Source organism: Lingula anatina, chromosome 1 (assembly GCF_051362555.1).
Source record: "Lingula anatina isolate TDL-2025a chromosome 1, LinAna3.0, whole genome shotgun sequence".
NCBI classification, from domain to species: domain Eukaryota; kingdom Metazoa; phylum Brachiopoda; class Lingulata; order Lingulida; family Lingulidae; genus Lingula; species Lingula anatina.
This window is the reverse complement of record NC_141767.1, coordinates 1,581,037-1,607,319: the sequence shown is the minus strand read 5'-3', so window position 1 is coordinate 1,607,319 and position 26,283 is coordinate 1,581,037. Positions and strand designations below refer to the sequence as shown.

The following is a 26,283-nucleotide window of genomic DNA, read 5'->3' as shown; positions in this document are numbered from 1 at the left end:
TCTGTCTCTCACATGGCTCCCACGCGTCGTCCCTCGACCGGTTGAATCCAGTCGAGATTTAATTACAGTGTCCCTTCAGGGACGACACGTGGGGAGGCGTGTGAGAGGCAGAGAGACCATTACAGGATTAAGCGCTCTTCCTTTCATGTAGGTCTGCCACATTTAGGTCATGGCCTAGCTAGTAATAGGCTCTTCTCATTTTGAATGGCAAATGACATGCAAATCCCAGGGAATGGTTTGGTAGACTTAAGAGGGCAAACTACTTCAAGCAAGCAGGCAAGCAATCTAGCAAATATAGAGACAATGGCTGTAGTATCAGTATTCTAGTCTCTCAGAGACAACTTTTTCATCACTTACAGACAGCTCGAGAATTTCCTTTTTGTGATTAAATGTCATCTTTCCAACATAACTTCGATTGCTCAACATCACGATGAAATAGTATTTGGCTCTCAAAGCAATCATTTTGCGAAACTCTATAAACTGATGTTGACGGGTCCCCATGACATCCTGTAGTAGCTAATAACAATAATAATAATAAAAAAATTATCACAAACACAATGCAGAACAGGGCAAATAGCCAAAGAAAACCACCGACTGCTGCTGACCCCCTCTTTTAAAAGCATCGCGTCAAAACTGTTTATCAAATCATTTTTATTCTAACAAATTAATCTTTTTTTAAGATTAAAGATATTGGCAAAAAGTAATTTTTAGGCTGAAATAAACTGATAGTATCCATTGGCTACATATTTGCAAGAGAAATGAGCCGTAGCACCCTTTTCTTTGTAAACCAGTTTTAATCCCAACCTAGACCAATTTATGAAAAGGAAGTAGGTGGCAGTCAGTGGCTGTTCATAGGAACTACGCAAAGTCTCTAAGACTGGGTTCCCGTACCTAGATCGATCTAACAGGACCTACCTATCTCCAAGGAGATTCTAACTAAATTGCTTTCAGCTTAAGAGGCCCAGATGTCTGGCACGCCTACTGAAGCTGCTAAACAATAATTAATTACCCCCTAACAGTAGGCGTGACAGACATCTAAGCCGCTGAAGTTGAGAATCCCCTCAGAGATGGATCGATCCATAGTTAATACGATAGGGTCTGGGAATGGTCTCTAATATGGCATGCCTCAACCAAGCCTCATACCCAAATTGAGACTTCTTGTACTCCATAACTTACTTCCATATTCAGTGTTTGGGTGTTGTGTCTAAACACAAGCCTCCCCACGAAAAATCTACTTCTCAAAGTGTTTATGAAGTTCATTTTAGTTCTATATGCCAAACTGCTTCTTAATTTTTTATAAATCTCTTGCCGAATTTCCATGGTTATTTCAAGTTTCTAAAAAATAAAAAAATACACTGTTACCAACTTTAACCTATTGGCTGCATTTAGCACTTGTTCCTCATCCTAGCTCAGTATAAAAAACATGAATTTTTTTTTTTAATTAAAGAAATTATAACATTCAGCCAAAAATTAATTTAAAAAAAAGGACAATACCAGCCATATTGATCTTTTCTGAAAATATATCTCAGTATTTCGTATTTGTCATTAAATCAATCAATTAAAAAAAAAAACTCATTAAACAACTGGACACTCAGTCCAAAAACGGCAATTTTGCAGACATAAAAAACATTAAACAAAATTTAACAAATCTACTCTACTTTGTTTTCTAAATTTTAAATTTAAATTTTCTAGTAACCAATCAAGGAGATCCAAAATTACGATAGTTAACAAATCTTACTTGCCAAACTAACAGGCCTATCCCTCTTTACAAATAGTAACATATGCTGGCAAGTTCTGAATTTACAAATGATCTTTTTCCGGATAATATCCTACCATTAAGGGGAAATGTTGAGTGTGAGCTATTGTAATTAATGTATTATAACTGGAATTCTTGTGTTAATTTAATACCTTCAAGAAATTTCCAAACTGCTTTATTTCCTTTTTGATCTTTAGGTAGGCATCTTTTGTTTCATAGTATTTGCGTGTAATTTCTTCTTTGTTTCCATGGCTGAAAGAGTGATTAATGATACATGAGCAATATTTGAAAGAAATTCATTCAAACTGTGCAGTGAAAACCTGATTACTGGGCAAAAAAGTTTTTAAAATGTCCATACTCTTCAGCCAAACAGATTGATTTGCAGTGCATTTTCAGCACTTTTATTTAAGATATTTTAAACTGATGTGGGTCTATCCTTATTTAAAATATTTTAGATCCAACATATATACATAGGAGAAAAAAGCTGTATTGACATGACAGGGTGCTGTGAACACAGGCTCTATAGCATGGAGCTGAACATGTCCTTGTACCTTTTCTCTTGCGCCTTCAGCTGTTTTTCAATTTGAATGATTTCACTTTCCAAGTTTCTCTGTGTACGTCTGGTGTTTTTTCTTGGACAGACAGCCTCTGCCTTGGCACATTTTTCCTGAATTAAGAAAAAAGTCATTAATAATAAATGTCAAAATATTAAAACATTTCAAAGAGTCACTTACTAAATTTAAACAAGGCAGCAAAGCTGTCAAATGTACAGACAAAAAGCAGGAAATAACTATGCACAAAATAGGCTACTGTCAATTCTGATGCAAAAGTACATTATGTTAAACTGCAAATTCAACATCAAATTTGAATTATGCTCAACAGGTAATACCAATGTAAGTAAAACGTGTAACAAGCATAAGGCTTCAGGCCCATGGGAGTTCAAGTTCACACTTTGAAAATGTATAACTTCCAGAAAAAGAAGCCAATTAGACTACTTTTCCAACCCAGGCTGCATTTTAGTCCTGCATTTCTTTTTTGAACATTTGGCAATCATAAGTAACATGGTTTTCCCATAATGGTCATCATGGCAGCAGCACCCATAATTGTTTTCTTCTATTCTGATGCAATATTACATATTGGTTAACAGCATAATGACCGTCAATTTTTAATAATAAAATATACGTATCATGGATTTTCAGAAAATGTGACTAGCATGGGTCTTCAAGCATGTAGAACTTCAAAGTCACACCTTGAAAATGCCAATATGTGAAATATGCTGAAAAGTGAAAAAAAGCACAACTTCTACAATAATGGCCCGATCATGCTGATTTTCGAACTTGACCTGCGTTTTATGAATATTCATCAGCTCTGTAAATATAAAGCCCAAAAGTAAAACTGCCTTCCACTTATCGTGTTTACAATGAAAGTGCAAGGCGCCGGTGACGGCGGTGACGGCGAAGACAGACGCAAGTGATGGCAATATGTACAGACACATTTTTGACACATCTGTACATATTTACTGTACTGTTTGAGAACAGTAAGTGACATGGTTTTTCTTAAATGGTCATCATGGGAGCAGTGCCCAAAGTAGGTTTTTTTCAAATTTTGATGCAATATTACATAATGTTTAACAGCATAATGACCATCAATTTTTAATAATAAAATATTAGTATCATGGATATTCAGAAAATGTGACTAGCAAAGGTCTTCAGGCCCATGGAACTTCAAAGTCACAACTTGAAAATGCCAAAACGTAAACAAGACAGCACTGTTCTGAAATGTTTTTTTTTCCATTTTTAACAATTTTTAACATAAAACAAAATTAACAGCTTACTGCCATTTTTATATGATCAACTAAGGAAATTGATGAGATGGGAAAAATATCAATAGAGCAGTGTTAAATGTCCAATTTCTTCCATTCTGAGATTCTGAACATAGTGAATGATTGAATCTGACAAACTGCAATGATATGAGTTTATTTCCACTTTTGAAACTTTATTACACAATACACGATAACAAATTAACCATCATTTTTACAAAATCAACTAACAATGTTATAAAGATGCAGGAAATGTCAAACAAACACTTTTAATATCTTATTAATTAAATAATGAAACTGTTAACATGCCTAAGAATTGAATCTGAGGAAATGTGTAAAAACAACATAACTTCTAAAATAATGGCCCGATTATGCCGATTTTTTAACTCAACCTGCGTTTTAGCAGGATTGACCACTCCTGTGAGTTTAATGACAATTGGCCTATCTGTTTTTCGTATATTGTATTTACAGTGTTGCATATATGCTGAAAAGTGAAAAAAAAAAGCATAACTACTAAAATAGTAACATGATCATGCTGACTTTCGAACTTGACCTGCGTTTTAGTAAGATAGATTACTCCTGTGAGTTTCATGACAACAGGCCTATCGCTTTTCCTTGGAATGTGTTTACAGTGTTGCATATATGCTGAAAAGTGAAAACAAGGCAGCAAAGCTGTCAAATGTACAGACAAAAAACAGGAAATAACTATGCACAAAATAGGCTACTGTCAATTCTGATGCAAAAGTACATTATGTTAAACTGCAAATTCAACATCAAATTTTAATGATGCTCAACAGGTAATACCAATGTAAGTAAAATGTGTAACAAGCATAAGGCTTCAGGCCCATGGGAGTTCAAGTTCACACTTTGAAAATGTATAACTTTCAGAAAAAGAAGCCAATTAGACTGCTTTTCCAACTCAGGCTCAATTTTAGTCCTGTATTCCTTTTTCTGAAATGTTTTTTTTGCAATTGTTAACATAAAACAAGATTAACAGTTTACAACCAGTTTTATATGATCAACTAAGAAAACTGATGCGATGGGAAAAATATCAATAGAGCAGTGTTAAATGTCCAATTTCTTCCATACTGGGATTCTGAACATAGTGAATGATTGAATCTGACAAATTGCAATGATATGAGTTTATTTCCATTTTTGAAACTTTATTACACAATACACGATAACAAGTTTACCATCATTTTTACATATCAACTAATAATGTTGTAAAGATGCAGGAAATGCCAAACATACACTTTTACGTATCTTATTAGTTCAATAATGAAACTGTTTACATGCCTAAGAATTGAATCTGAGGAAATGTGAAAAAACTGCATTTCTTTAAAATAATGGACCGATTATGCTGATTTTTGAACTCAACCTGGGTTTTAGCAGGAATGACCATTCCTGTGAGTTTAATGACAATTGGCCTCTCTGTTTTTCTTATATTGTGTTTTCAGTGTTGCAATTTTTGCTGAAAAGTGAAAACCAGAACCGCATGTCTTTATCAAAACCAGGGGTTTATAACAGCCATGGAAAATAACATTTTGTTCATTTCTGAGTAAAGACAAATATTTTTATTCCACATCTGTTTTACTTTCAATTTCAGATTAACTATACTCACAAAATAAGAAATGATAGGAGAAACTCTGTTTTGCTATGCTCTATAAAAAACAAACAAAATCATTCAAGCCTTACAAGCCAAAAAAATTTTTGAACAAAATGAATAAACTTGAATAATTTACTTTAATACTTCACTTTAAACTTTAATAATTTAATTAAATAGTCTTGTGAATCAGAGGTACAAAAAGTGGTGTTATTTAAACACTGTACATGACATTATTCCTTGTTTGAGTGTTCTTGAGTGCGAAGAATGAACATTTCAACTTCACAAATGACACATCTCCAACAGTGTCAATTAAATTATATCTTTCTTTGTTCTGTCTTCATTCTAAGAGTAAGAAGAGAAATCCTATCGTAGTCTTGTTTCCATAAACCCCATGGAAAGAAGTTTCAACGGAACATAAATATTCTCCAAGTAGGTGGTATTTTCCTTTCTGAAATTAAGAAAAATATGCAACATGACATATTAATCACATGAAGATTTGTCTTTGCTCAATTTGTTTAGTTTTTTAATGTGTTTGGCATACCGAAACTGATTAGAAAGCAAAGCTGAGAAATATACAGACACCATACAGAAACCAGGTAACTGACAAATGCTGAAACATGACAGCAAAAAGTGCACCAAATAATGTTAAGGTTTTCTTTGATGTTTTGCTATTTAAGACATTAAACATTAAAGTAGCAAGTGATCCAGTTTTACGGGATATATAAGCCACTGAAAATGTCAATGGGTGAAAAAAAAAATGATATAAAAATAATAACTACTGTAAATGTCAACTGATCATGCTGATTTTAGAAAGCAACCTGTTTTTTTTTACCCAACAAATCTTCTCATTAAATTGGTAGTGAAACAAGAATATGGTTTGAACTTGAACTATTTGAACTATAACTGTCTTTAATATGATGATTTTGTTCTTGCTTTCGTCATTTATGTAAAATATGAGATATAAACATATATTTAACAATATAATGTGTATAATTTTATAAAAGTAAAGAAGAGCACACTACTGTGTGAAAATGTATGACTAATTGTGTAACTTAGAATTGAAATAAATAAAATAATTCAGTAAACAAATATTATTTGTCAATTTATAATATTATGAAGTTGAAGAAATGTGGAATTAAGAGTTACACATGGTAATTTGATAATAGTGCTCATTACTATTTTGTGTAAAAAGTAAATAAGTATAACTAGATAGAGGAAATGTGGGCGTATTTAGTCCGGTATAATCTGTTGGTTGTTGATGTGTCATATTAACTGGTTTTGAAATGTATTGAGGGACATGTTATATTGGATTTTGACTTTTCAAAACTGAAATGAGTGTGACATTATTTTTCCACATGTATAGGTAGAAGTAAATAAATTTTTTTTAAAGATGGGTTAAGGTTTTGTTAATGTAACTTCTGCACATGTGTTTAGCTGTATATGTGGTTGGAAGTACATAAGGTTAAATGAAATTTGGAAGTAATTTGTTTTATAATCTGTAATAAAAATTTAAAGACAATTTTTGGGAAAAGACAAACAGACTGGAAAGTGATCACCAAAATAAGTGGGAAGAACTATAATTTTAAGATCTGCATGATCAAAGTTTGTGAAGACAAGATCTAAGGCTGAGTCATAAATGGTAGTTTGAGTTGTGACATGTTGTCTAAACATAAGGTCTTGGCACATCATTTTTCTGAGAGCATTTGCATTGTTTTCATGGAGCCAATTGACATTAAAGTCACCTATAATAACACATTTGTCTGTCTTATCAATAGTGTCAAGAATATTTCTCAAAGCCTCAAGAAGAACCTGCATTTTACCATGAGGAGGTCGGTAAATTGTGATGACAACAAAGTCAGGAAACTGATCTAATCGTGTGACAGTAATCTCAATTCCAGAAAAGTTGTAATTTTTTGGAAAATTCTCTGCATATCTATGGTGACTGTAGATAGCAGTACCATGCTGTCTATGAAGAGTACTATCATTTCTGTGAAGATATTTATCTTTTAACTGGTATTTTGTATTTAGGTCTTTAATTGCAAATCTGGTCTCTGTGAAAGCACATACATCTGCTTTTGCTACATCAAAATTCTTTCTGATATCGTCAATGTATTTGTGAAGAGAACAGCAATTCCAATGGATTATTTTGAAGTGGTCATCTGGTTGTTCATATAGAAATGATATTGATTTTACAAGCTGTGCTTCTTGCCTTAAACGTTTCATTTCTTGTTTAACTTTGTCAGAAATGCATATTTTACTGGCATTTAATTCCAAAATATGCAATCCTTCTAATTTTTCTACACGACTAAGTGCAACATAATGCATGTGCTCATTTTTTCTGCCACTGAGATCTACAACTAATTCTTTCAATGTGTCACCTTGACATCTGTGTATAGTTTTTGCAGCAGACAACTGCAGTGGGAATTGTTTTCTTACGACTTGATACTGTCCTGTTTTTCCCAGGTGAAATTGTCTTTTAACAGGAAAGATAGGTGTCCATGTTTTTGAAATGTTGCTATTATATAATGATTTGTTCATTCTTCTGACATTTTTGCCAATGTCCTCTGCATCAAATTGTACCCAAATTAATTGTCTGTCTAAATCTACCAGTTTCACAACATTTGGTGCACCATTAGTAATGCCATCTTCTGTGTCAACATTTAGGACAACTTCAGTTCTTTCCCCAACTGCAATATGTAGAATCCTTCGTAAATTCATGGTTTTTTTATGATCCAATGGAATTTGCTTTTTGATGTTGTTTTCTAAATGTTTTGGTACAGGCCCAGTGATAGTATCAGTGGCTGCAATTTGAAATTTTTCTCCTTTCGCATTTTGATAACTTGCATGATTGAAATTTTCTACCAGAGAATTTGTTTGGAAAACATGTAGTAATGGTTTTTGGCTAGTTTTTGATTGATCAAGTTGGCGTTCACTTAGAACCTTAATGTCTTTGTCTGTGTGATGTCCTTCTCTAAGCCTATTTAAAATTTCTGCAAACTCTTTACTGTCTTTTTGACGCATGATCTCAGTCAGTTCATACATGTGAAAATGTTTCTGCCACAAATTAGTAGCTAATGGATAATAGTCATTGTTTGGATTTTCAAATATCCAGTTATCAAACACAGGCTTCAGTTGAAATAGGTCACCTATAGCCACAATGCTAACACCTCCAAACAATCTGTCATTGTTTTTTAATTCTTTTAACCGTTCATTGATGAAACTTAACATTTTACTCCCAACCATTGAAACTTCATCAATAAAGAGAACTTTAAGTGATCCAAGTTTGTATCTGAAACTGTTTAACACATCAGCACTGAGTCTTTTATATCTGAGACTTTGATTTGCAGGAATTTTCAGTAAACTGTGAATTGTGTGGCCACCAATATTATAAGCAGCTTTTCCTGTAGGAGCAACCAAAGCAACTCTAATTGTCCGGAAGTCTTCACCAGGTAAACTTGACAAGTACTTTAAAATACCTTGATACAGAGCGCGAGTGACAAATGATTTCCCCACACCAGCACCTCCAGACAGGAATATGTGAAACGGATCAGAATTGGATTTGATTAAATGTAAAACATGATGGAAAAACTCGAACTGTTGTCTGTTCATGTTTCTAATCATTTTACAGTAACTGATATCAGGTATTTCTTTATTAACAATTTCTTCTTCAATGCAACTTTTGGCAGATACATGTATACCCAAATCTTCTGCTAAGTCATAGGACAGACCAACAGAAGATTGTACCACATCACTAGTTTCACACTGATCAACTTCATTTTGACACTCAGTATTTGGTGCAACAGTGGCCCACATATCTTCATCTTCACTATCCATGTTATTTAGATCTTCCATTGCTCTGTGCAATTCATCTTTAGCTGGAGAATACATTCTCTGTTGTTCCCAAATCTCATTTTCTAAATGTTGACATCTCTGTTCGTAACTTTCAAAATTTTGCAAAATGTCAGATTCTTCATTTCTCCATGGTATATACAACATCAATAGCTCACGATAATGCTTTTCAGGATATAAACTCTCACTGAACCAAACACTGCGAATAATTTTTGCTTTTTTTCGTTTAATAATGTCTGTTTCACATGTAATATCATGAATATCATCCTCAAAATTTTCAAGGTCATGCTTTTCCAATGGCATACCATCTGTATCTAATAATCTAGAAGATCTTTTCTTGCTTCCGCCAATTATGTTCAAATTGTTGTCATAATATGCAGCAAAATCTGCAAGGGAAACATTGTCCAAGGAAGGTAAGCGCCTGCTATAACGTTTCAAAAGGTTGCTGGACTCAATATTGTCAGATTCATCTTCTAATTCTTTTATTTCTTCCAGTGGCTTAAGTAATCGTACTCTGTCTTCAGGGGGTGTAGTGTTAATGAATACAAATGATCGAGATGCTCTTCTCATGGGTAACTGTAAAGTGATGTAGGAAGCTTCTTGAGCAGAAATTTCAACATTATTAAGAAATTTGTTTCCAATGTGACGGACCTGCTGTTTTATGTCACTGTTACCTTCTCTAGCTTCTTTGCAAGCTTGATAAAGTAAATCTGACATGCCTCTTTGTCCTTTAGAAATGTAATTTACAATGTATGTTGCACAAGCATAGATGTCTAAAACAAACTGAATATCCATATTTGCTCTCCATGCTTGTAAACATGACCTGGAATAATTGTTTATCCAAATTTCACAGGGAAGTCTTTTTAAGAACAAAGTATCAGTTTTGATTGTAGATCTCACTGCCAAAATGTAATCTTCTTCTGACACTTGTACTTTATTTAAAAATTCTTCAAATGTTAGACTGACATATGTAAAATCTTTGTCATTTATAATATCATGAATCTTTGTCCAAACTTTTGCATATTCTTTCTTCTGTGAAGTATCTTCAAGGGGTTTCAGAATTATGCTTTTTTTCATCGGAGGCTGTGGAAAATGGAATCTGCAAGATTTTTTCAAATTCTTTATACATGTCCTTGTATGTTTGTGTGTCTGATAAGATACGAGTTCTTTTATTGGATCATCTTCATTTGGTTTGCTACAGCAAATTGTGCTATCAACAAAGTGTATGATGTCTTCATTAGAATTGACACCATAAATAGGTGCATTTTCTATCCAAAGCAGCATGTGAATATGTGGACTACCTCTGTGTTGAAATTCTACACGGTAAAAAAAATCTTGTATTTTACCTAATGGTGCTACTTTGTGGCACAAAAAGTGGTGTATCAAACACTGGACTTGATAATCAAAATGCCGTGCACAAGTAATGGGATCACTCTGAATCAAGCGACATTTTTCATCCCAGCTTAGTTGTTCCAACTCTGATTCTGAGTAATGTCTATTATCTACTAATTGACCAAGAGTCCTGAGTAAATGATTCCATTTTGTTTCAGCAGAAGAAAAACTGCAGAAAAAAGTTGCTGCTCCTAGCTGACGTATCATTGCAAATAAATCTTTTTTTGCTTTCTCAAAATATGGGGGGGAACCACGTACTCCTTTTAGGAATGTATAACCTTCATCAAAATGTAAAAGTTTCTCAATGGCTCCAGACTGTTTCAAATCTCCTGCAGTGAGTTTTTTTCCACTAGTTTTATGTTTTCTTACAGCAAGAGAAGCTGACCCAATCAATCTTTTCATCTGCAGTTTTTTTGCTTTAAAAAATATGTTGTCAACACACATTGCTGCTCTTCTGTCATTGCGTCTTAATTCCGACTTGCAAATGTCACTGTAGTGTACAGGGACAAGTCTGTTTTGATTTGCAGGCCTTGCATTGCCAAGAAATATTTCAGGAAAAGCCAGTTCCTCACAGTGTTCATCTTTGAATATGCTGAGTGGATGACCTTCTTGACCAGGTGCAAAAGAGTAAATTTTCTCTCTCTCTGTGTCTTCTAAGAAGTCTCTACCTGTTAACATTGTATCTCTTATACCAGGTTTCATTTCTTCCTCATCAATTTCGTCCCAATCTGTAATATCATTTGCCTGTAAGCATTTACTTATATCTGATTTAGCACGTGTTACCTTCTTTGTTTGCAGCAAGTTCTTGTTTATGCTATCAGCAGACAATGATGAGTCGCATACACTCTGCACGATATCATAGTGATCAGAGTTTGTATTTTGTAGGTAAATAGCTGTCTCGTGTGAATGATTGTTCTGGTCAAGAAAGTTAGCTGAATACTTTAACCATTTCCAAGAGTCACCAGGCTTGCAGTAGACATAGATGTCTGTTTGTAGCAGATGTGCTGCAGCAAGTATTTCTGTTTCAGTACCCCAAACATTTACACTATCCATGCCTGTTCGTCTAATATAACTTGCTGAGGTGCTGTCATTATCACCTAACATACTACTTGCAAAAGCATACTCAAGCTGCTTCATATGACTGACGATTTTGTTTCTAAGTATAATGTGATTATTATCATACAACATGTCAGAACCAGTGATGGTAAAAGACAAACTTCGAAAAAAACAATTTCCATCTCCAATAACTTTCTTCAACTGCCTAGGATTTGTCAAGAGAATATCACTACCAGTTTCAGGCCAATTGTGTGGACGCTTTAATGGTAAGTTTAGTTTTTCGGTTATTTTCTCTTGCCAAAGGGCATCTACAGGCATAAAATGAAATAAAGTATTGTCAGTTCGTAGGTGTTGTACCTCATTTTCAGATTCACAATATGTAGGTAATATATGTCTTTGCTGTAAGTATGATAACTCCTTTTGCAAGTGTGAAACATTTCTTACTCTGTGTCGAATTTTCTTTACAGTTCTGAAGTATCTTGAGTACCATGTTCTTCCTTGTTTTTTTCTTTTGAACAAACCATAATAACTCAGTTTCAAATGCTTATATTTTCTTAGAATATGGTGGCGCTTATAAGCAATGAGTTTTTCAATTCCTTCTCTACTAGAAGATCTGATTGTATTTATCTTCTTGCGATATCTTGATCTGCCTCTCTCTTGTGATTTGAATGCAGGTACACCTAAAGTGTGTGGTTGTTTTGAATAACCAGTACTTTTTCTTTCACTTTGAATAGTAGCCACAAATTTGTCAACATCAACAGATGGATCATATTTATAAGGCTTGTCTAAAATGACATAGAATTCATCTGCAAAATCACCATCCTGATCCATAAGGTGCCCTTCTTCAGAAAATTGAATGTTTTTACAATTAGCAGGGCATTCAACACAAACATATTCTTTCAGTAAGTTTTGCATTTGTTCCTCACTCAAGTTATTAACAGTTGTATGCTCTTTTTTTGTTTGTTCAAATGTGTCAGAGCTGCAGGGATTCTCTGCTAATTTCCATGTTGTGTCTACAGTTATTCCCTTTTCTTGATATAATTTTCCATTTGCAGTTAACCAAGCTGCAGCTTCAAGTACTTTGTTAGGTCTTACATTCTGAGCATATGCATAATTTTTAAATTTCACATTTCTTTTGAGCTGAACTTTAATTGTAGAACTATCTGCCTCAGTTCTTGGTAACTTTGTTACAGTGGATGTAACATCTGCTGGTATATTTACAACATTTCCTTCTAATTTGTATTGTTTTCCACGTGGAGCTTGTTGAAGCTTCATGAAAACTAACCTTGGGCTAGTTAATCTCCACTCTAAAGGTTTTAAATCCAAGAAGCTGGGTTTTTCTGGAAACGACAGGCCGTTCACCATAGCACATGGAGGAATTTTGTTCTTTTTCAAATGATAAGAGCATGTTAAACATATCCAATTACTGTCAAATAAATCACCAGTTTCTTTGCAATGTTTAACTGCATTATTTTCTAAATTCATGATAGACTCTGAATTTATCACAGTATGTCTGTACCAAAGTTGTTGACATATACAACATGTGTAAGTACAACCTTCAGCAACTTTTTTGTGGAATTGTTGTATTAACTGTTGAAGATTGGTATTGATTTTCTGTCTCTTATTACATTTAGCAAATGAATCAGATTTTCTTTCGTGTTTTCTGAATTCTGGATCAGATCTTTTTAACCTTTTTTTACTTCTCTCAGTTACTTTGTAATAAGGATCAGACCTTTTCAAGTGCTTGTGTTTCAGAATTTTGGTCTTCATATCAGACTGAGAGCGTTTTAGTCTCTGAGATTCTTGTTCCTTTTTCCTATACTGTGGATCAGACCTTTTCAACTGATTGTACTTTAAAATTTTGCTCTTCTCATCGACCTGAGAACGTTTTAGTCTGTGAGATTCTTGTTCCTTTTTCCTATAATGTGGATCAGACCTTTTCAACTGATTGTACTTTAAAATTTTGCTCTTCTCATTGACCTGAGAACGTTTTAGTCTCTGAGATTCTTGTGCGCGCTTCCTGAACTGTGGATCAGACCTTTTCAACTGGTTGTACTTTAAAATTTTGCTCTTCTCATCGACCTGAGAACGTTTTAGTCTCCGAGATTCTTGTTCACTTTTCCTATACTGTGGATCAGACCTTTTCAACTGATTGTACTTTAAAATTTTGCTCTTCTCATTGACCTGAGAACGTTTTAGTCTCTGAGATTCCTGTTCACTTTTCCTATACTGTGGATCAGACCTTTTCAACTGATTGTACTTTAAAATTTTGCTCTTCTCATCGAACTGAGAACGTTTTAGTCTCCGAGATTCTTGTTCACTTTTCCTATACTGTGGATCAGACCTTTTCAACTGATTGTACTTTAAAATTTTGCTCTTCTCATCGACCTGAGAACGTTTTAGTCTGTGAGATTCTTGTTCACTTTTCCTATACTGTGGATCAGACCTTTTCAACTGATTGTACTTTAAAATTTTGCTCTTCTCATCGACCTGAGAACGTTTTAGCCTCTGAGATTGTTGTTCGTTTTTTCTGTACTCTGGATCAGACCTTTTCAAGTGTTTTTGTTTTTGAATTTGCTTTTTCACATCGGACTGAGAACGTGTTATTCTTTGAGCATTTTGTTCAGCTTTCCTGTACTGTGGATCAGATCTAAGAAGTTGCATCCTGATCTAAGAAGTTGCATCCTGATTTTTCTCTCTTTTCAATATATTTCTGTCAGTGCTACTGGTTCCCGTAAGTGAGGTATCCAAAAAAGTTTTATTCACTGCGTCAATTTTGCTTTGTTGTTTGTCTTCTGTCCATTTTAACTGCCTCTTCATTTCATCATGTAGTCTTTTCAAATGGGGTTTGTGCAAATTTGTTTTATCAAAAATGGATGAAATAGAATCAGAGGTAATGGTATTACCAGTGTGTTTTGTTAATGGTACCTTCTTCATTGAACCCATTTTTGAATATTGAACACTTTTTTCCAAAGGTTTTAAGGATGTTTTTAATGTTACCATATTGGGTTCATTTTTTTGAATTTCAGGAAAAACTACTGATTGTTGTGATGTTTTCTTTAATTTGTGGGGTACCGTTGATAGCTTTGGGTTGACTGGCATGTTAGATTTTACAGACTTATATGATGGTGAAAAATGTTCTGAATATATTATAGACTTACTTGAATGACCAGGGGCATCAGTGGCACTCAAACTGACAGGATAGGCTGTGTCAACTGTGGCATCTGTCTTATCTGAAGCATCTGTATAAGCTGCATGAACAGTAACATCTGAAGCAATGGGCATCTCAGTGTGTTCAGGAAATTCAGTCTTTTCAATAATTGCAGTATTTTCACCTTTTTCAGTGATTTCAGTAATTTCACTTTTTTTTTCAGTAAATTCACTGTTTTTTTCAGTAATTTGTGTAATCTCAGTATTTTCAGTAATTTCACAGTTTTTTTCAGTAATTTCACTGCTTTTTTTCAGTATTTTCACTGCTTTTCTCAGTAATTTCACAGTTTTTCACAGTAATTTCACAGTTTTTCACAGTATTTTCACAGTTTTTCACAGTAATTTCACAGTTTTTCACAGAGCCCACCAAGGTGGGCGTGCCTGCCGAAGCAGGCACAATAGTAGACGTGGCATCCTTAGTCACCCTCTTGCGACTTTTCTCGATCATCTTCTTCTGATGTGCCCTTCTTTGGACCATGCTTTGTTTTTTCAATATAGGCATCTAGAAATATGAAAAAATACATATTTATTGGCTAAAAGTTATACATATCCATTAAGATGGTTGGAAGGGGCAAACTATAATAGAAACTGAGAGAGTTGTAAACAGTTTCTTTCGAGTGCAACTGCTTAAGAGGCCCTTAACAAACTACCAAGACTAACAAGTGCACTGAAAATAAAACATTATCAAACAAAAACATCATTTACTGATGTTTTGATTCTGTAATTAAAGGTACATGTCGATGGAGTGTGCATCCCCAGTAATACATGTAATCCACCTCTACTAGTTACTTGTATAACAGAAATGAAGTTGACATGCCAATGGACAAAACAAATTAATCACTTCATCAACAATAAAAGAGCCTTAAACTACATTTAAACTGATGGTTAATTTGGACTACTTATCTAACCTACTAATATTTATCAGTCCCATTTATATACAGCAGAGAAAGCAGACAGAAGAATGTATTCACATATGCCTTTTGATGTTGTTTTACAAAATACAAGTTAATTATAACACGGGGTATTCAGGACACAGACTGTAAATACTAGATACCTCCAATGGATTTTTGGAATTTGGATTTTTAATGAGAACGGATCCTTAGATACAATGTTTTATTCCATTTTAAATGAGCCAGAATAATCTAATATTGGATTCCTTGCAAAGCATAATATTTGTTGTGCCCAGCATATTTCTGTTATTACAGATTACACAACTACACATATTAATAATAATAATAATAATAATAATAATAATAATAATAATAGCCAAGTTTCCACTTCCAGCATCGAGCAGGTTTATATTGAGTCTTGTAGTTTTATTTGTCTTAAGATGCCAAAGCTCAGAAATGTAAACTAAGAGCATCAGGTATGCTAAAAAATATATTATTTAAGTTTTTTTTAGTTATTAAGGTTAAATTGAAAAAGAAAAGACAGAAGAAAATAGGGACTTTTGGAACATGTTCATACCTGCTTTAAGCTACTCTTTTTAAATATGAATTGATTTGTTATTATCAAGTTGTCAGAAAACAAGTGAAATTAGTAAGCCACAGCTACGGAAAAAGAAGTGCAATGATACATAACACTTCATTATATACAGAATATCTGTAAATACCTGGATGGATTTTTACAAAGTAACTAAATTACAACCTAATTGCTAGAACAAAACATGGATAAGGGAACTTGGTACATTTGATAAATGAAAGTACTTATTATTTTAGTCAGAAGATATAAAATCAGCAGTCACAATTTGCACATTGAAACATGTCAAAACTAAAACAAGGATAAAGTGACACCAGTTTAAAAAAAACTCTAAGATTGCTGCACAGAAGTTATAAAAGGTGAAGAACAGTTAACAAAAGAGCTACTTGTATGGGTTATTAAATGAACATTGATCTATCCATTAAGAAATATTCTTATTATATAAGAAATATTAAAATTGTTGATCTCCTTATGATGAACGTAAACATTGCAATTAATCTTCAAAGGGAATATTCATAATAAGTTATCTTTAGCTGACTTGGATAAATGCTGGGGAGTCTCTGCTTGGAAGCTTAATCCATTTATAAACCAAACAGTACCTTTTTATATGGAGAGGGAAAAATAACTGGTCTCGTCTATAAGATGCTCAAGTGTGGTATTGATGGTTACCTTTGACAATCATACTATGAAGTAAATGCGCACTAAATTAAAAGGATATTTTTATTTATAAAAGGGCTGCTACTAGTAACGCATTCCCTCTGTAGGGATCTACGTGATACTCTTAGCACAACAGTGTTCAATATGCTCACTGATGCTCTGGGTGACAAGTTAATTCAACCCGACACTAATCTGGTCCCCATTTCTGTACCAAACACCTGTAAATTGCACATTTTAGACAGATGAACTAATTAAGGGTCTATTATGTATTCAAAAGCAACCTTCAAATGTGAACAATCAGTCATGAACAAAAATGGTGTAAACTTTTTGAGCCTTTTTTCATATTTGCAAAAATCAATCAGTGGAAACTGACATTTCAGATTTCAGGAAAGTATACAACAGTATTATATTTAAGTTATAAAAATTGCCATAAAGGCTTGATGTTTCAAAATAACCAACCCACATATTGCCAATAATTAAGTATTTACCTATCCAAAAGTATTGCCTCAGTATGTACTTGCCTGCTAGTAGCTATCTATATAAAGTGCACATTGCTGGTACTTAGATGATCTTGAGACTTAAATGACAAGTATCTAAAACAATACTTACATTCTATTGCCACACTAATTATCCTGACAAGGTGCAATTGACTGAGTGGGTAACTGACTGAATGTGTAACTTTAACTGGGAACTGGAAGAAATAAAATATTATATAAACTCAATTGACTATTATTTAATCTAGCATTGATGCTCTTAATATCACAGAAATATTCCTTTACTTTTGATCAGCTCCACATTGTTGAGAAGAAACTATGGTTACTCAAAAAAATATAGCGCCATATAATAATAATAATAATAATAATAATAATAATAATAATATTTATTTACAGTCTAGCATTGATGCTCTTTATATCAGAAACATATTCCTTTACTTTTCATAAACTCCACATTGCTGAAAAGAAACTATGGTTACTCAAAAAATATATAGCATATAATAATAATAATATTTATTTAGTCTAAAATCCATATATAAAATGTTCAGTAGATTTTACAGAGGTTAAATGAACAGAATATGATCAATAAAATCAATAATAAAAAATAGACAGTTAAGATATAAAGCAGTGTTTCCCCTGCACTTAAATGAGTGAGGCGCCTGCCTCGCTGAAATTTGTCAAAAGCATTGCCTCGCTGGGCTGAATGTAACAACAAAGTATATTTTCACTCATGCCTGAAAATTAAATTTATTTCTATAGCAAATATATATATATATATATATATATGGCATTCTGTTTACATATGTAATCCCATGTTTCTGAGCACTTGATTTAGTAGTAACGGAAATACGCATACGCAGATGTCTAAAAACCACCAGTTAATATCTTCCTGTGAGTGTATGGTTTTCGCAGTTCTGTGTCTTATTTAAAATATAAGAGACAGAGCGAAACGAGGCAACTGTTCTCTACAACATTTAGTCACATGTCAAGAACACACTTTCTCTGTCACTTCATGTTCCGAAATTCAGACCACCTGTTGTTTGTTTTTATAGTTTGCATATATTCACTGATAAAAATGGAGCAAATTAAGTGGACTTTGTTGATTTTATAAACTTGGAGAAGATTTTCTATTGATTTACGGTTTAGTTATATGAAAGCAGTCGGTTGTACAACTGGGTCAAGTCAGTATTTCGCGTGGAAACCCATGTATTGAATATGAATTTCCATGACTGAATAGAACAATTTATATGAACAAACGAAGAACTCAAATTGATGATAAGTGTGATTTTGGTCTCTTTAATTCTGAATTATTCATTTCACGTGTTTGAAGCTGTTGATTATAAATTTCATCTCAAACTACGTATGCCCTATAACTAGTAGCGGGAATCGCTTTGCGCTGAATGACACGAGAGAGAACTTTTTGAAGCAGTTTTATATGAGGATGATGCGCTCCCACCTGCAAAGTCAATTGACCAGTTACTTTCAGAAAGGTGAAAACGGTAAGAACAACATATTTTATCAACTTTTTGGTCAATTCAAAAATAATTCAATGTAGTAAGCCCTTTTTCTTGTTTCTTATATTATTAAAGTAGTTAACTTTTTTTTTAAAGAGTATGTTGTTAATTTTTGAAAGTTTTAATTAGCGTTATAGGAACTGCAGCTGCTGAACCTTAAACTTCAAGATTGACACAGGATGCTATTTCTTATGCTTGTTGCTTTATTCTCATGTGTTTTGGTTTTTCAGGTGAGGACCGCTCTGAGAAACAGACTGGAGAAGGATCACCTCTCTGCCTTTATAAGATTTTCAGGTTTTGGCAAAAACCATAAGGAAACAGATTTTGGACAGATTTTGGTGCGCTCCTTTTATTTGAGGAACTCCAACAGAAGAGTAAAGCATGCCAAAGATGATTGTGAGATATTTGTAAACTGTAAAGGACTAAGTGAATGCACAGACTAGAAAATAAATTTTGTCCAAGCCTTTGTTATGTTATTACTGAATTTACTCCTCAAAACATCTAAAACAAAACAATTCAGTGCCACAAAAAATGTAAAAAAATCAGTTCTCAATGCCCGAAAATGCACCAAATTGCACCTCAATTAAAAAAATTTTAGGGGGGGGGGGGCATGCCCCAGACCCCCCTAGTTTTGCTGGGAACGCGGACTGACTACCACCTCGCAGAGCTTGAAAGCCAGGGGAAACACTGTAAAGATATTGAACTATGGTGGACCATCTATTCTGTTGCTTCAATAACCAACCCACATATTGCCAACAATTAAGTATCTACCTATGTAAAAGTATTGCCTCGGTATGTACTTGCCTGCTAGTAGCTATCAATATAAAGTGCACACTGCTGGTACTAAGATGATTTTGAGATTTAAATGACAAGTATCTAAAACAATACTTACATTCTACTGATACACTAATTATCCTGACAAGATGCAATTGGCTGACTGAGTAACTGACTGACTGAGTAACTTCAACTGAGAACTGGAAGAAATAGAATATTATATAAACTCAACTGACTATTATTTAATCTAGCATTGATGCTCTTTATATCAGAAACATATTCCTTTACTTTTAATAAGCTCCACATTGCTGAAAAGAAACTATGGTTACTAAAAAAATATATAGCATATAATAATAATAATAATAATAATAATAATAATAATAATAATATTTATTTACAGTCTAAAATCCATACATAAAATGTTCAGTAGATTTTACAAAGGTAAATGAACAGAATATGACCAATAGAGTCCATAATAAAAAATAGACAGTTATGATATAAACTTAAAGATATTGAAATATATGGTGCAATGTAAATAAATATATACTGTAGGTCCCATTCAAAACAAGATGATTCGCCAACTAGCAGATCTGCCAACTAAATAGGGCTGACCCCACTTTAAAAGTGATAGCGCTGAATCCCGAAGGTCTCACATCCTCCACATGTTCCCTCAAACAGATTTAACCACGTGTCCGGGTTTAATTATTAGGCCCCTGCAGTTGTGGCGTGTGTGGGGGCGAGAAGACCATTAAGGAATAAATGGCATGGCTTTTGAAGTGGGGTAAAACATATTTAGTGGATGGATCTGCTTGTCAGTGGTCCCTCTATTCTGTTGCTTCAATAACCAACCCACATATTGCCAACAATTAAGTATTTACCTATCCAAAAGTATTGCCTCAGTATGTACATGGCTGCTAGTAGCTATCTATATAAAGTGCACATTGCTGGTACTTAGATGATCTTGAGACTTAAATGACAAGTATCTAAAACAATACTCACATTTTATTGCCACACTAATTATCCTGACAAGGTGCAATTGACTGAGTGGGTAACTGACTGAATAAGTAACTTCAACTGGGAACTGGAAAAAACTAGAGGATCAGAGAGGTGATACCGCCTCTGGATATTGTACCACCAGCTGGAGTAAGCGCATTCGTATGGACCCCCCCCAAAAAAAAAAAAAAAAAAAAAAAATTGAACACCACCACCAGTCTTGTGCTCGACAAGCTCTATAAAATGCAATAAACAAGAGTTCTCAAAATATGCAAAAAAAAAAAAAAAATCGAAAAAACATAACAGTTAAAATGGTCCAATCAAGGAGATGTCCAAATTAACTTGTATTTTCCTAACACTGATCACTCCTGTGATTTTCTAGACAATAGGCCTATTGGTTTTCCTTGAAATGCATTATCAGTAATGCATATACCGGAATGCTGACAAAAGAGAAAACCTAGGAACAACACTGGGCAGATCTCTGCTAGTTTTGAAGATATGAAGGGCAAGAAAATATGCAGAGTTCAGTTTGTGGTAAAAAAGTAGGTCAAGGGTCAATTTCAAGGTCACAGTATATGACTTCCTATATAAGTTCAATAGTAGCTATGGGCATTTTTTTGCCAATGTTGGAGATATAAGGGCTAGAAAATTTGCAAAGTTCAGTTCATGATGAAAAGTGGGTCAAAGGTCAATTTAAAGGTCACAGTTAGATTACCAGTATATGACTTCCTATTCAAGTTCAATAGTAACTATGGGCATATCTCTGCTAATTTTGGAATATTTAATATTTTCCCCACTGAATATTGCGATGTTGTAATTTTTGATATAGTGCAATGCCTAAACCATATCGAAAACAAAAAAATGGACACCAACTCCAGTATTGCACTTGACAAGTTCTACAAAATGCAATGAACAAAAAGTCTCTGGCATTTACCATTCCAGAATAAAAGCAAGTTTTCAGTTGCGGTATCTAATTGACTGCTTCTCCCGTGAAAATGCACCGATTGACCCCAAACTCCCAAAGATGAAAGGAGTCCCCAATTGTAACCCCTCACTATAACAGGAGAGCTTAGATCTGTGTAGTTTCCAAAAAATAGCACAAACAAATATTTTTTTGCAGAAAATTCCCATTTTTAGAAAATTTTGGCTTGTTTCACCTTGAAAAAAAGGTCAATAGTCAAATCCAAGGGCATATTTGGAATCTCTACATTTGACTTTCGGTTCGACGTCTTTAGTAATTTTTCCCATAATTCCTTTGGTTTGGGAGATATTTAGCCTTGAATTTTCAAAAATTTTGACAAGGGTGCGTTTCAACAAGTGTCACGCCCAGGCCAATGCACCGACAGAGACAAAAAAACCAGGGTGTTCAAGTTGAGATTATATGTGACCTAAATCCAAGAGGTGGGGACACAGGTCCTGGAGGTCTAGGAGGAGAAGCGGTAACGGTGACTTGTTTCCGGCGCTCGACTGCGGAGCCAGCGGAGCCGGCGAAGCTGTACGAGACGGGTCAGGACTAAAACCATGAGTACCGCCAGCGTATACTCTGGTGGTACTAATAAAATATTATATAAACTCAACTGAATATAATTTGATCTAGCATTGATACTCTTTATATCAGAAACATATTCCTTTACTTTTGATCAGCTCCACATTGTTGAGAAGAAACCATGGTTACTCCAAAAATATATAGCATATAATAATAATAATATTAATAATAGTAATATTTATTTACAGTCTAAAATCCATATAAAATGTTCAGTAGATTTTACAGAGGTAAAATGAACAGAATATGATCAATAGAGTCAATAATAAAAAATAGACGATATTGAAGATATTGAAATATATGGTGCAATGTAGGTCCCATTCAAAACAATATGATCCGCCAACTAGCAGATCCGCCAACTAAATAGGGCTGACCCCACTTTAAAGGTATACTGTGATGAAAAAACGGGTTAAAACTATCCATTAGGTGCCCAAAAGTCATTTTTGAGTAATGAAAAAAAGTTCTTACGTTTATTTAGTTTTTAAAGCCGATTTTATGCAGGTGTGAATTAAGTTTATGATACTCCCGCATGGTGGCGCTTTGAGGCGAGTGACGTCACTTGCGTCGAGGCTCAGAAAGCCATATCCGATTCAGCTATCCGCTTGCTAGCAGTGCAAACTAAAAGCGATACACGCAATTGATTACTACATGATCATTTATAAATTCAAACTTTTGAAGATGGATACACAAAAGAAGATTAATTCCCTACGTGGTTATCATTTATTAACCAACAAAATACACCAAAACTTTGTTAACAGTAAAGGTTTGGAATCAGGGCAGCGAACATAGTTTTTCACACATGCCCATCTGTCGCGTCGGCTGAACGTTCTTATCCCGACTGATAAGAGAAAGTTACCTTATAATGCAGGTGTGACAGCTAACATTATTTCTCACACCCGTGCAGTTTACCCGTGTCATTCCGGGAGAGCCAGGGCAGTGGACAAAAGGCCAAAGATATCGGACTGATAGCATCAGACACTACATTTCACACCTCTGCAACTTACCTCGCTACTTACGCCTTACACATGATCAGTGCAGCAGTATGTCGAGTAAAAATTTGAGTCCACTATCATGTTAATATTAAAGTTTTCACTAAAATAACCAGAAAATTCGACAACGTAATTCTGCTAAGAACTTTTTTTGGGCTCTAGAAGCTGCTCTCTTCTTCCTTTCGACGGCCGCATCATGCACACATCCTACAGGTAAGACTCTCGTCGGCAGCGCTCTGGCATTTACTGTCGCATTTTGGTACTCCGAAAAATCGAATATACTGGGTACAGCATCATCTTTTAGTTTTCTCCGTGCTTTTCCACCGCACAATTCAGCTCGCAAGTCACGTACGAAGCATTCCGGCTCGAAGTGGTCGCTACAGATCCTCGCGTGTTTTGACACTGTGCTGCGATTTTTTAACTTCAGAGAATTGAGCCAAATTTTACGTTTTGCGGCATCCGCAGGCAGGATATAATAGCAGATGTCTTTCTTATCGTAACCTACATTACGGCACCCGGGAGCAACACAACTTTGCGGCATTTTGTTTTTCTGACACCTGGATGTTTAGTCACCTACTGCATAGTATATACTATTACTAGTACAGCTGTGGGAAGCTACTACCCAGGTTACGTCACTAGAAACTGACCAATCAGAATTTTCTCATCTAAATCTCATCTTTTCTCTCTAAAACTTAAAAAGAACAATTTTTTGACGTGGATTTATAGTTTTTATACTGTAAAAAAAGCAGTGAACGCTGTGTGTTCCTAGAGCGCAGTAGGCCTTTAAAAGTGATAGCTCTGAATCCTGAAGGTCTCACCGCCTCCATATGTGCCCTTAAACCGATTTAACCTCAGTCCGGGTTTAATTATTAGGCTGCTGCAGTTGTGGCGTGTGGGGGCAAGAAGACCATTAAGGAATTTAACATATTTAGTGGACAGATCTGCTTGTCAGTGGTCCATCTATTCTGTTGCTTCAATAACCAACCTACATACTGCCTGCAATTTAGTATCTGCCTAGATGTTAAAGTATTGCCTTTTCTATATACTTGAATTCTAGTATTTAGCTATCTACATCAAATGCATATTTCTGGTTTTTTGATGATCGTGAGACTTAAATGCCAATGATTTAAACAAAGATACTTACATTCTATTGCCACACTTATTATTCTGTGAAGCTTCAACTGAATTGCTGCTAACTTCAACTGTGAGCTGGAAGAAATATAATATTATATAAATTCAACTTACAATTATTCAATCTAGCATTGATGCTCTTTATATCACAAACATACTCCTTCACTTTTTATCAGCCACAATGTTGAGAAGAAACTATGGTTACTACAAGTATATTAAAATATCACCAGTAATGTTAGTACTTACTAGTACTGTAACACAGGATAACCCTTGACCCCCTTTTGGAGCAAAGTACACATGCTGTTCAACACCATAAAACAAATGCATTATCCTTTGAATCAATAAAAGGCAAATTCTCCCCAATAAAAAAATGTGGCATCAATTCAGAAAGGCAAGACACCATTACCATTTAATGACATTTTTCACATAGCTATTCTTAACTTTCTTTAGTCGTGAATAGTGTTGGTGCACATCTCTAAAAGTTATGCACAGTTTCAAATACTATAGAGCTTTAGGATACAGATTTGACATAAACATCTTCAGTGTCTGATGTTATGTATGTATGATCTTTTCAACTGTTGATAAGGATTTTTTGCTTTATTTTTGATCCTTAATTGTTTCTGATAGTAGTATAAATAACTCCTCTTAAATACTAACATTAAACTAAAATTAACAACTTACCAAGCTTCTTCTGTAAACCTATTGCCTCCTTCACAAAGTCTCTTGTTGCACATTTCTAGGTCACTGCATCTCATTAGTCAAATGAACTGGGAATTGTGGGAAACCTCCTGATGAGAGCTTATAGAATCTTCCTAAGAGAGTTCTGGCTTTTCTGTTAATCTCTCCACTCTTAGCAACAGTCTCTAGTTGCACATTTCTAGGTCACTGCATCACATTAGTCAAATGAACTGGGGATAGTGGGAAACCTCTTGATGAGAGCTTATAGAATCTTCCTAAGAGAGTTCTGGCTTTTCTGTTAACTTTTCACCCACAGTATCATAAAACAAGACAGCACTGTTCTGACATGGGTTTATTTCCATTTTTATTAACACTTTTTTTTAACATAAAACAAAATAAACAGTTTACTGCAATTTTTATATGATCAAGTAAGAAAATTGATGAGATGGAAAAAATATCATTAGAATAGTGTTAAATGTCCAATTTCTTCCATTATGAGATTCTGAACATAATGGATGATTGAATCTGACAAACTGCAATGATATGTGTTTATTTCCATTTTTGACACTTTATTACACAATACATGATAACAAGTTTACCATCATTTTTACAAAATCAACTAACAATGTTGTAAAGATGCAGGAAATGTCAAACAAACACTTTTACGTATCTTATTAGTTCAATAATGAGACTGTTAACATGCCTAAGAATTGAATCTGAGGAAATGTGAAAAATATGCTGAAAAGTGAAAAAACAGCATAACTTCTACAATAATGGCCCGATCATGCTGATTTTCGAACTTGACCTGCGTTTTATGAATATTCATCAGCTCTGTAAATATAAAGCCAAAAAGTAAAACTGCCCTCCACTTATCGTGTTTACAAGGAAAGTGCACGGCGACGGCATCGCCATCGCCATCGGCATCGCCATCGGCATCGCCATCGGCGACGACAGACGCAGGTGATGGCAATATGTACAGACACATCTGTGTCTGTACATAAAAAAGCATAACTTCTACAATAATGGCCCGATCATGCTGATTTTCGAACTTGACCTGCGTATTATGAATATTCATCAGCTCTGTAAATATAAAGCCAAAAAGTAAAACTGCCTTCCACTTATGTTTACAATGAAAGTGCACGGCGCCCGCGCCGGCGATGACGGCGACGACAGACGCAAGTGATGGCATTATGTACAGACACATCTATATATATATTTACTGTACTGTTTGAGAACAGTAAGTGACATGGTTTTTCTTAAATGGTCATCATGGGAGCAGTGCCCAAAATAGGTTTTTTTCAAATTTTGATGCAATATTACATAATGTTTAACAGCATAATGAC

At 34.4% G+C, this 26,283-nt stretch overlaps 3 protein-coding genes across 16 annotated transcripts in view; all 3 read right to left on the bottom strand.

The window, feature by feature from the left end:
* The window catches only part of LOC106154913 (structural maintenance of chromosomes protein 6), a 47,934-nt gene that overhangs the window by 3,481 nt on the left and 18,170 nt on the right, over positions 1-26,283 (bottom strand). For 2 of the 4 annotated variants that reach the window (XM_087002721.1, XM_087002727.1), the window contains 4 exons: positions 2,308-2,423; positions 1,909-2,008; positions 1,177-1,335; positions 358-516 (listed from right to left, as the gene is read on the bottom strand). In XM_087002721.1, coding sequence (XP_086858847.1) covers positions 358-516; positions 1,177-1,335; positions 1,909-2,008; positions 2,308-2,423 — 534 coding nt within the window. The remainder of the gene's footprint in view (positions 1-357; positions 517-1,176; positions 1,336-1,908; positions 2,009-2,307; positions 2,424-26,283) is intronic. The other 2 variants (XM_087002724.1, XM_087002723.1) reach the window with 2 other exon arrangements.
* Positions 2,491-25,992, bottom strand: LOC106162862 (uncharacterized). Of its 11 annotated transcripts, none has more exons than XR_015332225.1 (7): positions 24,509-25,972; positions 24,276-24,340; positions 20,606-20,687; positions 19,725-19,806; positions 17,434-17,515; positions 14,640-15,190; positions 2,491-5,629 (listed from the first exon to the last, which is right to left on the bottom strand). XR_015332225.1 is itself a non-coding variant. In XM_087002768.1 (4 exons), the coding sequence occupies exons 1-4, from the start codon at positions 24,587-24,589 to the stop codon at positions 15,105-15,107; spliced, it is 324 nt and encodes a 107-aa protein (XP_086858894.1). In that variant the 5' UTR covers positions 24,590-25,992; the 3' UTR covers positions 14,640-15,104. The 11 variants fall into 11 exon arrangements, 1 of the variants encoding a protein (XP_086858894.1); XR_015332224.1 differs by having other exon boundaries at positions 24,944-25,971; XR_015332229.1 differs by lacking the exon at positions 20,606-20,687 and having other exon boundaries at positions 24,944-25,975.
* LOC147763821 (uncharacterized) lies at positions 5,713-14,142 on the bottom strand. Its single transcript, XM_087011417.1, has one exon. It carries the CDS (start codon positions 14,140-14,142, stop codon positions 6,691-6,693), a length of 7,452 nt encoding a protein of 2,483 aa, XP_086867543.1. The 3' UTR covers positions 5,713-6,690.